This window comes from Mesoplodon densirostris, chromosome 2 (genome assembly GCF_025265405.1).
Source record: "Mesoplodon densirostris isolate mMesDen1 chromosome 2, mMesDen1 primary haplotype, whole genome shotgun sequence".
NCBI lineage: Eukaryota > Metazoa > Chordata > Mammalia > Artiodactyla > Ziphiidae > Mesoplodon > Mesoplodon densirostris.
Window position 1 is genome coordinate 4623669 of NC_082662.1, and position 13033 is coordinate 4636701.

A 13033-nucleotide genomic window follows, 5' to 3' on the forward strand; every position below is an offset into this window, starting at 1 on the left:
CTGGCTCGTGTTTACAGGCAAGTGGCCAGTGTGTGGGTGCCAGGCCAAGCTCGGGGGAGTGAGATGATTTGTCCCCGGCAGCCATGGCTGGTCTCGGTGCCCACCGGGAGGGGCCAGGGTGGCAGAGTGAGCAGTGGTCCCCGAGCAGTTACCTAGTCCAGGTGCCTCTGCGTCTAGGCCTGGAGGGGCTACGCTTGGCTGTGGTTTCAAAACTGCAAGCCCCAAACCCACCCCGCCCGGAGGCTGGTGGGAGATTCTTCCTAACCTCTGCTTTGGGTGAACACAAGAAGCCCCCCGACCACACACACACACCTGCAGAAGCCCTCCTCAGTGGTTGCTTGTGCTCAAGCCCCGGATGGTGCCGAGCTGAGCCTGGCTGTGCCCCTCCCCTCCCCGGGGCACATACAGCCCCCTCCCAGAGGTCCTCTCGGTCCCCACATGTGCCTTCTGCCTCCTACCACCCTGCCTTGGCTTGTGCCAGCCCTGCTGCCTGGTGTCCTCCTCTGGCTCTCCTGTCCAGGCTAGAGGCCCGCATCCCCGACCTTGCCTCCATCCTCCCTGTGCAGGAGAGCAGGGGGGTCCGGACAGGCCCACCCGGGCTGGTCAAAGGGCCCCCAGGGTGTCCCAGGGGGTCCAGCAGCCCTCATCACCATGCGGTAGGTGTCAAAGGCAGGTGGACACACCTGGGCCTTTTACTGGGTCTGGGGGAAACCAGGAAGCTAGACAACTAGTGACACTGCTTACAAAGTGGGGAGAGGGCTCTTCGCCGCCTCTGAGGGAGCTGGGGTGCGGCGTGGCCGTCGTGTGTGCTGCCGTGTTCCCAGCCCCAGGTGGACACAGTGATGACAGTTACTGTGGACCAGATGCCACACTGAGCACCATTCCTACATTAGCTCCTTTAAGCCTCACCTCAGCCCTGTGAGGCCTCACATCAGCCCCATGTCCGAGATGGAGAAGCTGAGGCCAGGGGCCACTTGCTTGCCCAGGGCCACCCAGAGTGGGCAGGGGGCAAACCAGGGTGAACTCCAGAGCTGTGCTGTCACTGCTAGACTGCACTCTCTGGCCCTTGATGATGCAGTCACCGGGTACAGATGGGGACCCAGGGCCCAGAGGGAGGCAGGGTGGCCCCGAGCTGGAAGCCCATCCTCCCACAGCCCCAGGCCCACCTCTCCTGCCTGGCTCCTCCTGGAAGCTCATGACCTCTGGCCAGGACGATCCCGGGGAGCCAGGAGACCAGTGGCTCGTGCCCTCCTCTCGACATGCCCGACCCCAAACCCAAAGGTTTATCCCCACTGCCATGAGCTCCCACTGGCCAGGGACCAGGGTTAGGACGGGCAGAGGGCCGGGGCAGCTTCATCCAGTTCCTGGCAATGGCCTTGGACATGGGGAGGGAGTCGAGCCCTCCGCAAACTGCAGCTGTTTCCTTGAGAGCAGAAGTGCCATGTGAAGGCCGAGCAGGAGGCCCGAGAAGCCCACTGAGTAAGGGGCTAAAAGAGGAAGAGGAGCAGGTGGCCCAAGCCGGCCATCAACCCCCATGCCAGCTGCCTCCCAGTCAGCCACGGCCTTGGCCTTGGGGAGAAACTTCCCTTCCTGAGTTCACCAACCAGGGGTCCCTGGGCCCCCTAGATGCCCCTTCCCCCTTCAGCCCTATCTGATCCCTTTCCCACCAGGATGGCTGAGGGCAGCTCCCTGAGGAATAGAGTGGTCCAGGTTCCTGCCTCTGACTCACTAGCTGGGTAGCCCCGGGCTTGACACTTCCTGAAGTCTCAGTTTCCACATCTGTGAAATGGGGTAAGGAGAGAGGCTGCCCCCACCCCCCGACCACTGTATCGTCTCCAACAGATCCCACTCACCTGGGGCTAAGCAGAGAGCAAGTGCTTGCCCCACGGGGATGAAAACCTGGGGGGTCCCCGCCTTCTGCTAAGAGGCCCTGTCCCTCCCCCTCACCAGGTAAGGTCCTCCGTGACCCTCTGTGGTGCCCTGAGCTCCCCCAGCGGCAGGTGACCACATCTTTCTTCCACCTTCCGGAGTTTGGGGAGGACTGTCTGGACCCCCAGGGCAGCCTGGGAGCACCATCTTTGCAGGGGAGGGGGTGGCCTGTAACAGAGCTGACGCGGCGGGGCGGTGCCCAGTGCCAGCTGTGCGGCTTGCGTGAGAAGCGGCCGCACGGGCTGTGCTGTGCTTAAGTGCTCCCAGGTCGGACTGCGGAGCCTGTTAGGAATTACGTCTGGCCGGCCAGCCAGAGGCCCGTTATATAACGTGGCACAGGGCAGGCACCAGCCACCCCTAACCCCCGGCTCCCCAGCTCCCCGGCCGCTGCCCCACTGGCCAAGCCTGAGAGGAGACGTGTCCCACTGACACCCTCCCGCCCGCCCCACGCACATAGCACACCAGACCTCCGGCTCCAGGTGAAGAGAAGAATCTGCTCCCACCTGCCAGGGCACACGCCAAGGACCCTCTAGGGCCACAGCCCCGTAGGGGCCCCCTGTGGGGTGGAGGCCACACTCAGGCAGCAGGCACGCCCCTGGGGCTGGCGCCTGCAGGAGGGGTGAACAGTGGGGCCTGGCATGGGCGGCACGGACCCCCAGCCCCCTGACACACACACACAGAGCAAACCATTCTGAAGGCTGGATACACAGGCCTGAAACCTCAGCCACCTGCGGGTCCATCAGTTTGGAAGGTGCTGGTGGAAACCTGGGCCGAAGCCACCTGGCTGAGAGCCAGCCTGGCCCTTAAGCCTCTGCCAGGCCACCGCCCCAGGCCCTTTCCCCAGATGCCTCCTCACGGCCCACTGCCCACCAGAGCAGGCTGCGTGCACCTTGCCCGGAGGGGCCTGGCACAGCGTGGGTCGCCCCACACCCCTGCAGGGCCCACCCAGCCCTTTCTCAAACCCTCGGGGGCCCCAGGGGCTGGGACTGAGACTTGTGAGATGTCGGGTATAACAGGGTCCAGGACTCAGGATGGGGTTTGCAGAGCCTGGGACTGAGGCGGGCGGAGCCCCGTGGTGGGCTTCTTCCCCACCCCCAGGGTGGGCACCACGGGTCGCTCCTCGGCAGTGCCCCCCCCAGCTGGGCTGTCCCAGCACTCAGAGTGTGGGTGTGTGTGAGCCATCACCATCATCACCGCCAGGGGACAGAGTTCTGCCGGCAGGGAGCCCTGTGCCAGAGACTGAAGTGGCTGGGCCCCTGTGGCCCTGGGCGGGGACCCTGTGCTGCTTTCACCCTGGCACTCCAACACGAGCCCCTCAGAAGCAGAGGCTCCCGCTTGGCCAGGGACCCTGTCTCAGTCCTGGCTCTCCAGCTGCTGGCTGGGCACACAGTAGGGACACTGACATTAGCCAAGTCCCCTTGTGTGCTGGGCCCTGGACCCAGAGCCTGCAACAGGGAGCTCCTTTAAGTTGCCTAATGTTGCTGTCATTGCGTTACTATCCCCGCATCGTCCAGAGCAGGAAGCTGAGGCGCAGGGGGCGCCTACAGACCTGACCAGGTCAGCCGGGAAGTGGGCAGGTGCTACTGCCAGAGTCTCCTCACCACCCCCCGACTCCATGCCACCTCTGTTCCCTCTGTGGCCAAGAAATTCAAGTTCCACCTGCCACGAGGATCCAGTCAATAAATAGCCCTCCCTGCCCATCACTGCCAGCATCCCGAGCTGAGCCACAGGGGCTCAGGGGGCCCCATCTCGGGGGCCCATCACAGTGACCCTCCCTTCCCCAAATGCACCCCTGCTTCAGGACTCTGGGGGCCCTTCAGGCTTAGACAAGCCTCCCTGACCTTTGAGCCCACTGATCACGATCCTCGAAGTAAATGGGCCCCTTCCTGGGCTCCCCTGAGTGTGTATGTGGCGGGGGGAGGAGGGGGGACAGCCAGACAACAGGCACCTCAGACCCAGGCAACTCCCCAGAGGCGAAGGGGTGGGAGGTCTAGTCACTGTCCAGCATCTGGCTTGACCATCCTCACCCACCCATCTACCCACAACAGCCTGGCGACAAGCACACCCTGGGGCGGGCTGGCCACAGACCAGCCGCCCACGCCATTCTCAGCTCTGCGTCTAGAATGCCCTGGCCCCTGCTCAGGCTACCACCACCGTGTCTGGGGCCCCTGCCTCGCTCTTGCCCCTCCAAGTAAGCCTCCAGAATGCAGCCTGGCACCTGGGTTCAGATCCCAGCTCCGGCTGGCTGTGTGGCCTTGGGCAAGTTGCTTAGCCTCTCTGGGCCTCAGTTCCCTCATCTATCCAGTGAGGGTACTCACAGGACTACCTCCCAGGGTTGCTGTGGGGATTAAACGACTTAATCCGGAAAAGCGGCCTCCACACTCAGGCCCCTGGTGGGAGCTCCATGGACAGTGACCAACAATCACGGCAAGAATACAAAGCAAGGGGACTTCCCTGGCGGTCCAGTGGTAAAGAATCCACCTTCCAATGCAGGGGACGTGGGTTTGATCCCTGGTTGGGGAACTAAGATCCCACATGCCACGGGGAAACTAAGCCCGCGTGGCACAACTACTGAGCTCGTGTGCCTCAACAAGAGAGCCCGTGTGCCTCAAACTACAGAGCCCATGCACCCTGGAACCCTCGCGCCACAACTAGAGAGAGAAAACCCGTATGCCACAACTAGAGAGAAGCCCGCGCACTGCAACAAACACCCAAAGCAGCCAAAAAAAAAAAAAAAAAAGAGTACAAAGCAAGGGAATTCCCTGGTAGTCCAGTGGTTAGGGTTCCGCGCTTTCACTGCTGAGGGCCTGGGTTCGATCCCTGGGTCGGGGAACTAGGATCCCACAAACCACGTGGCGTGGCCAAAAAAAAAAAGCAAATCTGAAAATGTCCCTGCTTTAATTAAAAATCTGCTCCCCACGCCCTGTGGGGCAAGGCCACCCTCCATGGCATGGCTGCTCAGACCTTCCCGGACCTGCCTCCACCCACCGCTCCCTGGCGGACTGATGGCGCCATCCCCCAGCCACAGAGCCAGGCCGCCCTTTGGTTCTGCCTCTGCCGCAGGTGACCACACTGAAAGGTGCAGTCTGGATCCATCTGGACTGGGAGCCCCTTGAAGCAGCTACTGGCTTAATTCCTCCCTTGAACACAAGGCCCAGGCCAGCCTCGCCCAGAGCAGGTGCCAGGAGAATGCTCATTGACTTGAACTTGGATCAGTCCATAACCAACCATCTCTCGCAGGGTCAACTTCTGAATACCTCAAAACTCAGTCCAGTAAAGGTGGCAGGGAGGATCCCAGCTCAGAGGGCAGCCCACAGGCCTGGACACCTGGCCTGGGGTCAGATCTGGCCACCCCGCTGGAGGAGCAGAGACCCCAGCTAGACCCAGGCACTCTGTCAGCTGGTGCGCCAGGGTTTTCCCAGCCTGGGGAGGGGGGAGAGGAGGAAATGGAGGCTTGCCTGTATCCCCAGGGCTGTCTGTGGTGATGGCAGGATGGCCACATTCCAGTCTTGCTGCCAGCTCCTGGCCACTGCAGACTTTTAAACCTGGCCAGACAGTCTGAGAGGCTGGGCCTTCTTGAGGGCCAAGTCTGTCCAAGGAACAAAGGCTTTTGAGCCAGGCTCCCAACCACAGAAAAGACTGGCCAGCCTTCCAGGACAGCTGGAATTTCAAAATATCTAACCCATTGTTGGAACACCAATCCCAATGGTTGGAAACTATTGTTGGTGTCCCCTTGGACACCCCCAGCAGAGACCCAGGTTGCCTGGGACAGGTTTTGTCTCCCTGTTGGCCCTCGGAGGCCAGAGACCCCTCCTTCTCCCAAGCCCAGGCTGTAGGCCCGGCCTACAGAGGCAGTTTCTGGGCAGGGCAGCTGCTGGGTCTTAGCCTGCCATGGCTTTGTAGAGGATGCTGGTGCTCAAGAGCCTCCCAATGGGCCTGGAGAGGTGTTGCCTGGGTCCTGCTCATTTGTATCTCAGAAAAATCAAGCAGGTAATGGACAGAGAGTGACCATGCGTGTGTGCGTGCGTGTATGTGTGTGCACACGCATGCACATTATTTTAGATACTTCTCTCTGAGGAAGGTGACTTTCAGCAGAGACTGGAATGATGTGAGGGAGCTAGCCATGCAGATATTTGAGAAAACAGCAAGTGCAAAGGCCCTGAGGTAGGGACATATATTGTGTTCTAGTAAGGTGACCAATGGATGCAATTTGCCTCGCCCAGACTAAGAGGATTTCTGGGACACAGGACTATTAGTTTTAAAACCAGGATAAGTCGGTCACCCTAGCAAAGAGACTTCAAGGAGGCGACTGTGGCTGGCGCAGGGTAAGCATGGGGCAGAGATAAAGTCAGAGAGGTGACAGGGCATGGGGTCCTGCACAGTCCTGTGAGGACTTTGCCTTTCATTCTGAGGGAGATGGGACCATGAGATTTGTGGGGTTTTTGTTTTTGTTTTTGGTTTTATTTATTTTTGGCTGCGTCGGGTCTTAGTTGCAGCACATGGGATCTTCGTTGAGGTGCTCGGGCTTCTCTCTAGTTGTAGCGTGCGGGTTTTCTCTCTCTAGTTGTGGCGTGCGGGTTCCATAGCACGTGGGCTCTGTAGTTTGCAGCATGCGGGCTCTAGTTGAGGCGTAAGCTCAGTAGTTGCAGCAAGCGGGCTTAGTTGCCCCGTGGTATGTGGGATCTTAGTTCACCAACCAGGGATCGAACCCATGTCCCATGCATTGTAAGGTGGATTCTTTACCACTGGACCACCAGGGAAGTCCCATCGGAGTTTTTTTTTTTTTTTTAACAGAGGAGGAACATGATCTGACTTAGATTTTAAGAGGCTATTATCACAGAAGTAATTACAGGTGAAATGCGAGGAGCTTATGAACATGAGGGGATTCTACGAGGGTACAAGGGACCTCCCGACCCTGTTGTGGCTCTGAGTTGGCCACAGAAATCCTCTGCCTTACCTCATTATGATTCTAACAAACCTTAGTTTCTTGTGCTTTAAAAACACACAATGGGGACTTCCCTGGTGGCGCAGTGGGTAAGGCTCCACACTCCCGGTGCAAGGGGCCTGGGTTTGATCCTTGGTCAGGGAACTAGATCCCACTTGTGTGCTGCAACTAAGAGTTTGCCTGCCACAACTAAGGAGCCCGCATGCCTCAACAAAGACCTGATGCAACCAAATAAATAAATAAATAAACAAATATTTAAAAACACATCATGGGGAATTCCCTGGCAGTCCAGTGGTTAGGATTCCATGCTTGCACTGTAGTGGGGATGGGTTCGATCCCTGGTCAGGGAACTGAGATCCTGCATACCACGTGGCACGGCCAAAAAAAAAAAAAAGATATAGTTCATACAAATAGTTAAAAAAAAAACCCATAAAAACACACCATGGTTTTGGAAACAACATGTAAAAAGAGATAATATGCTAAATGCTTTGAACATTTAGATCCTTCAGTGGGGACTCTCCTTCCTACAATAGTGGATTAGGTAATTCAGACCAAACTTCCATCTTGGGACAACCAAAAAGCTGGATGAAAAAAAATTTTTTTTAATCTTAAAAACATCAAACCCCATGAAACACAAAAGAGGAGGATCTAGGGAGATAAACAGATGGTTTTGCTCTCAGGGTATTTATGCATTCTGAAGAAAGAGGTGGGAAACAGCTTCACTTCTAACAGCTTTGTGGAGCTAGGGGAAAAAATCAAAGTCCAGGGAACCTCAGGCCTGAGTTTGGATCAAAGTCATCCCAGACTGGTAGTGTTTCCAAGCATATGGCAGAAGCATATGAACATCCTGTATCATCCTAGGCCTCAAATTTTTCTTGCAAATAAGTTTAAAAATACAATGTCCAACACACAGTCAAAGATAACCAGGCACACAAATAACTAAGACCCCATGTCTGAGAACCAACAGAAACACAAAAACTTGAGGTACTGGAATTACCAGACACAGACTCAAACACTGCCTCCTCTGAGTTCCACAAAACCCTGGGTGGTAGATATGGCTGTTGACTCCACTTTAAAGATAATGAAATTAAAGCTCAGAAGGCTAGTGACTTGCCTACAACCATCCAGCTAGTAAGTAGGAGAGTTGTGATTGAATATAGGTCAGTTGCTTCTGTAATCATCTGTGCTACTAAAAACTTACTACATAAGAGGGTCCTTAGAAGGACCATGGAGTGCTCTTGGTGCCCCCCCCCCATGGAAGTTCTAGAGGCATGATGTCAGAGCCTGCAGCTGCCCTTGCACCTTGGCCAAGAGCCACAGCATTTCAGTAGTAGGGGTGGACAGAGAAGAGAAGTGCCTGAGACCATGTAAGGGGACACCTGCCCAGCCACCCACCCTCATGTGTCAGGGACGGGCTCATGGAAAATGATGACCAGGAGACATAGAAAGAAGGACTGAAATACTCTGCTGATGGGGCAATAATTGGCTTTTCTGGATGACAACTTGGAAATGACCATTAAAATGCAAAATGCTCAGCCCCTTCCACCCAACAATTCCACTTCCAGAAATTTATTCTATAGATACTTTCACAAGTCCACAGAGATACAGGTATAAGAATGCTCACTACAGCATCATTTACAGGAGTAAAAAACTGGAAACAACCCCAAATGTCCACTCATAGAGAGCTGGTTTATTTATTTTTCTTTATTAAAAAATTTTTTTTGGATTAAGTGCACTTTTTATTTTATTTTTTTATTTAATTTATTTTTTTTTGCCATGTGGCTTGTGGGATCTTAGTTCCCTGACCAGGGACTGAACCTGTGCCCTCAGCAGTGAAAGCAGCGAGTCCTAACCACTGGACTGGAGGGAATTCCCTAAAGAGATAGTCTGTTTTTTTTTTGGCCTCGCCATGTGGCTTGCAGGATAGATTCCCGACCAGCGACTGAACCCAGGCCACAGCAGTGAAAGCCCGGAATCCTAACCACTAGGCAACCAGGAAACTCAAGGGCTAGTTTAAAAATTAAGTTATAGGGACTTCTCTGGTGGTGCAGTGGTTAAGAATCCTCCTGCCAATGCAGGGGACACGGGCTCAAGCCCTGGTCCGGGAAGATCGCATATGCCACGGAGCAACTAAGCCCATGCGCCACAACTACTGAGCCTGTGCTCTAGAGCCCGCGAGCCACAACTACTGAGCCCGCGTGCCACAACTACTGAAGCCAGCACTCCTAGAGCCTCTGCTCTGCAGCAAAGAGTAGCCCCCACTCACCACAACTAGAGAAAGCCCGCCCAGCAACGAAGACCCAATGTAGCCAATAAATAAATAAATAAATTTATTTATTTATTTAAAAAAAAAATTAAGGTATATCCATATGAACCATGAAGCCATTAAAAAGAATGAGGTAGATTTTCATGCACTGGCATTTTTAATTTCCAAAATATAGTATTAATTGGCAAAAGCAATTGCAAAAATGCATATTTTCTTCAATTTCATTTCAACATTTTTACATAGACACATATTTAGGTATGTGCACTGTGTACATATTCATAGAAAAAAAATCTGAAATGCAACTGGAAATAACAGAAAATCAGGACTTGTATCTTCATTATTTGTGTACTGTTTGAGAATGAAAATGTATTATTTGTATAAGCAGAACAAAGTAAACACAGGCATACATGTGTGTGCGTATGTATATATATATATATTCATATGCTAATTTAAAGGGCTTAAACAATCACCTTTCACCTGCATTGTTGTAAAAGCCTCCTGATTCTTTGGCTCTTTATTTGCCATGTTTTCCTTCTCAAACTCCCCCAAACCCACTCTCCAAACTGCTATCGAAAAGGATTTTCTTAAAATGCAAGTCAGAAAATGCTACCTACCCTGCTAAAAATGCTTAAATGCTCATCACCCCAAGGATGAAATCTGCAGTCCGCAAGATGCTCGACCGTCCTCTCTAGGGACTGACCTCTGCACCGTCTCCTTAGAGCTCTCCCCTCCAGCAGCTCCTGCAACGCTCTCCCACCCCTCAGTCATCCCACTGACTGTCCCAGTCAGGCTGCACAAAATGCCGTTTCTAGCTCCTGTTTTTCTCTCTTCCTGAAATGACCTTTCTACCTTTACTCTTTACCCAGCTGACTCCAGTTTATCCTTTAGGTGATGTCACTTCAGAAAATCTCCAAGATTGGTAGTGTCGTAAGAGGAATCTTACGTGTGAACCCATTAACCCACAATGGCTCTATTTAACACACATCAAACTACTTTTCAATTTCCTGCTGACACGTCCGTGTTACTCATTAGTGCGATTCTAGAAGGATGGGCGTGTATCTTGCTCACGACCTTCTCCCCAGCCCCTGGCACAATGCCCAGTGATTAATGTGTTCAATAACTATTTGGCCATTGATTACATGAGGAACTGTGACACATTGAAGCTTATTAAACTTTAAAACTTGGAAATACAGCAAAAGCAAAACTAGTTGTCCTTTTTTTTTTTTTTTTTCTTTTTTGGCTGAGCAGCGAGGCTTGTGGAATCTTAGTTCCCTGACCAGGGATTGAACCTGGTCCCTCAGCAGTGAAAGTGCAGAGCCTTAGCCACTGGACCACCAGGGAATTCCCACTAGTTGTCCTTTTACTGTCAAAGAAAAAAAAAAAAAAAAAAAGGAAGGAAGAAAGAAAGAAAAAAAATAATAAAGGGCTTAAAGACACAATCAGGGAATTCCCTGGTTGTCCAGTGGTTAGGACTCCACACTTCCACTGCCATGGGCCAGGGTTCGATCCCTGGTCGGGGAACTAAGATCCCACAAGCCACATGGTGTGGCCCCACCCAAATTTTTTTAAATGACACAATCAGGCTGAAGCAGCATAGATGGCCATTCTCTGATGTCCATGTGGCAGCCATGATTTTGGGGACCACCCCCCAAAAGACCTAGAGACCATATTTCACCCAAGCCTGGAAACAATCTCCCCTGGCTGAGTGAGCAGTGATGGACTTTGAGTTAACTGGACATCGGTCACTGGGGTTCGTGTATTAGGGTGATAGGCCGGCTAAGGTGAATGGCACACGTCCGTCTTACTCTCTGGCCACTCAAGGCGGAGATCCCAGCGTGGTAGTTAAGCTTCACTTGGGGGTGTGAGCCAGAGGAGGGCTACATCAGCAGTGCAGACCCTTCCTGGGGTGGAGACAACCCTGCAGTGAGGCCTGGGTGGGTGCTAGGAGTTCTGTGTGACTCACTGTCTGCTTCCTAAATCTGTCTTGGGCCAACAGTGGGGCTGGGGAGGAGGGGGAGACAGATGAAGGTCGGAATGAGGGCTCTCATGGGAGCGCAGAGGGGTCAGTGGCTAACACACCCTCAGGCCGTTCCTCTTTGGCCAGGAATGGGGTGTTTTCCAGGCCAGGGCTCTGATTCAGGGGCGCTGGATTTGATTCCACGAACGCCATTCCTGATCCCCTCTGCCAAAACGCGTCATGGCACGAATCAAAAGTGAACTTACAAATATTGACGGTTTAGGAGGAATTTCACAGCCCTTCTTGAGAGAGGTACAAAGGCACAGTTGGGAACCTATCCCTGACCATCCTGGCAAGGGGGACACGACTTTAATGCACAAAACTGAAGGTTTCAAGGTCTGGGGGCCCCCTTTCCCTCCCCACCGACCTTCCACCTCCCAGGAGAGGAAGCTGGGGAGCAGCTTCCCCCCGCCCCCGACCCCGCCACTGGCCCCTCCGCGGCAGCTGCCAGGGGAATAGCTCTTCACACGGGACCCTGCTCTTTCTCCTTTCAGGGCTTGGAAGGCTGAAACCGGAAGCCTCCTTTCTCTGCCTTCTCAGAAGACAGGACACTATCTGCACCTAGATCAGAGATGATGGCTAAGGCTCACTGGGCGACCCCTGCCTTCCGCGCTCTCAAATTCATTAAATCACTGTGAAGGAGAAAATGTGGCCAGCCTGCAGGAGGGGCTCTTAAAGGGCCCAGGCGAATTCAGTAAGCAGCCCCTCCAAGACCCACAAAATCTCCTCTTCTCATTCTGTCGTCCACCCTCCTTTCTGGACCGAAGAGGAAGAAAACATACTCACCGCTTCCTGGACGAAGACTGAGCCAGCCGCGAGGTGGAGACCCGTATTTTGTCAGGACTGAATTCATGTTTGACCTCTGGGGTGGTGGCACCTTTCCTGGCCCTTGAGCCACGTGCTCGACCCACAGTCCCTGTCCCTCTCTGCCCAGCTGCAGTCCCAACACTGGAGGGCTTCTCCCAGACTCAGCCCCAACCTTAATTTCTCCAGCTGAATCGTCTGCACAGAAAACCACCGAGCTCTCAGCCCTGCCAATTCTCTTCTCCGACACAGGCCCCCTGGGTGCTGTATATTTTAACGTATGGACTCTGTGGCCGCGGTTTGCACTGTTTCCTTGCTGGTGGTTTCCTCCCCTTGGATTTTCCATCCTCAAGTACCCATATGCTCCCTGGCACGCACTTCTCACACCGCTGGCTGCCTCAGAGGGTGCCTTCCCTCCTTTCCCAGAAAGCAATGCCACGAAGACCCTCGTCTCTGCAATGCCAACAGCCAGCAGCAGCCCCCGGCTGGACTCCTGGGTCAGGAGGAAGGCCTGGAAGTTAGGTGGCTTCTTCCTGCCCGGCCGACATTCACAGCCCGGAGACGAGCCCGGGTCCAAAGCATTCGAAAAACCCAAGTCACAGTCCGCTGAGCAGCACAGCAGCATCGGGGCCAGTCGCCATGGCAACCCTTGGCTTCCCAGGCCAACACATTGTCTGCCCGGCGGCTCGGCTGTTTGCCGATCCCCAAGACTGCTTACTCAGCTCCCGGGACCTCCAGATTGGACCTGCTGCCCTCCACTCCAAGCGCGGCTCCTTTCAGACTGCTCCCTCACCCCGCGGCCCACCCTCTGCCCCATTCTTTTCCTGGCAAAGCCTTGGAAATAACTTTAACTCAGCCAAGGCTTTCTGGAGGCCCTACCTCACGTGGCTCTTCCCCTACTGCACAGATGGCCCCCATATTTATTTTAGCCACTGTTCAGGCTTGGCCTGTCAGCCAAGTCTCGTTGTCTCTACCAGGCCCCACCCTGGGGGCGAGGGCCGAGGGGCTGAGCTCTCGCTCTCGGAGAGGCGGCTACAGACACAGACCCCCGGCTTGCTGGCTAGCTTTCTTT

The 13033-nt window shown here is 54.4% G+C and overlaps 1 protein-coding gene across 2 annotated transcripts in view; it reads right to left on the minus strand.

Annotated features, from left to right (window-relative positions):
• The window catches only part of PLEKHG5 (pleckstrin homology and RhoGEF domain containing G5), a 50855-nt gene extending 38373 nt beyond the window's left edge, over window positions 1-12482 (minus strand). For both annotated transcript variants that reach the window (XM_060088880.1, XM_060088881.1), the window contains exon 1: window positions 11944-12482. In XM_060088880.1, coding sequence (XP_059944863.1) covers window positions 11944-12307 — 364 coding nt within the window. In that variant the 5' untranslated portion in view covers window positions 12308-12482. The remainder of the gene's footprint in view (window positions 1-11943) is intronic.
• Window positions 12483-13033: the final 551 nt, after the last annotated feature.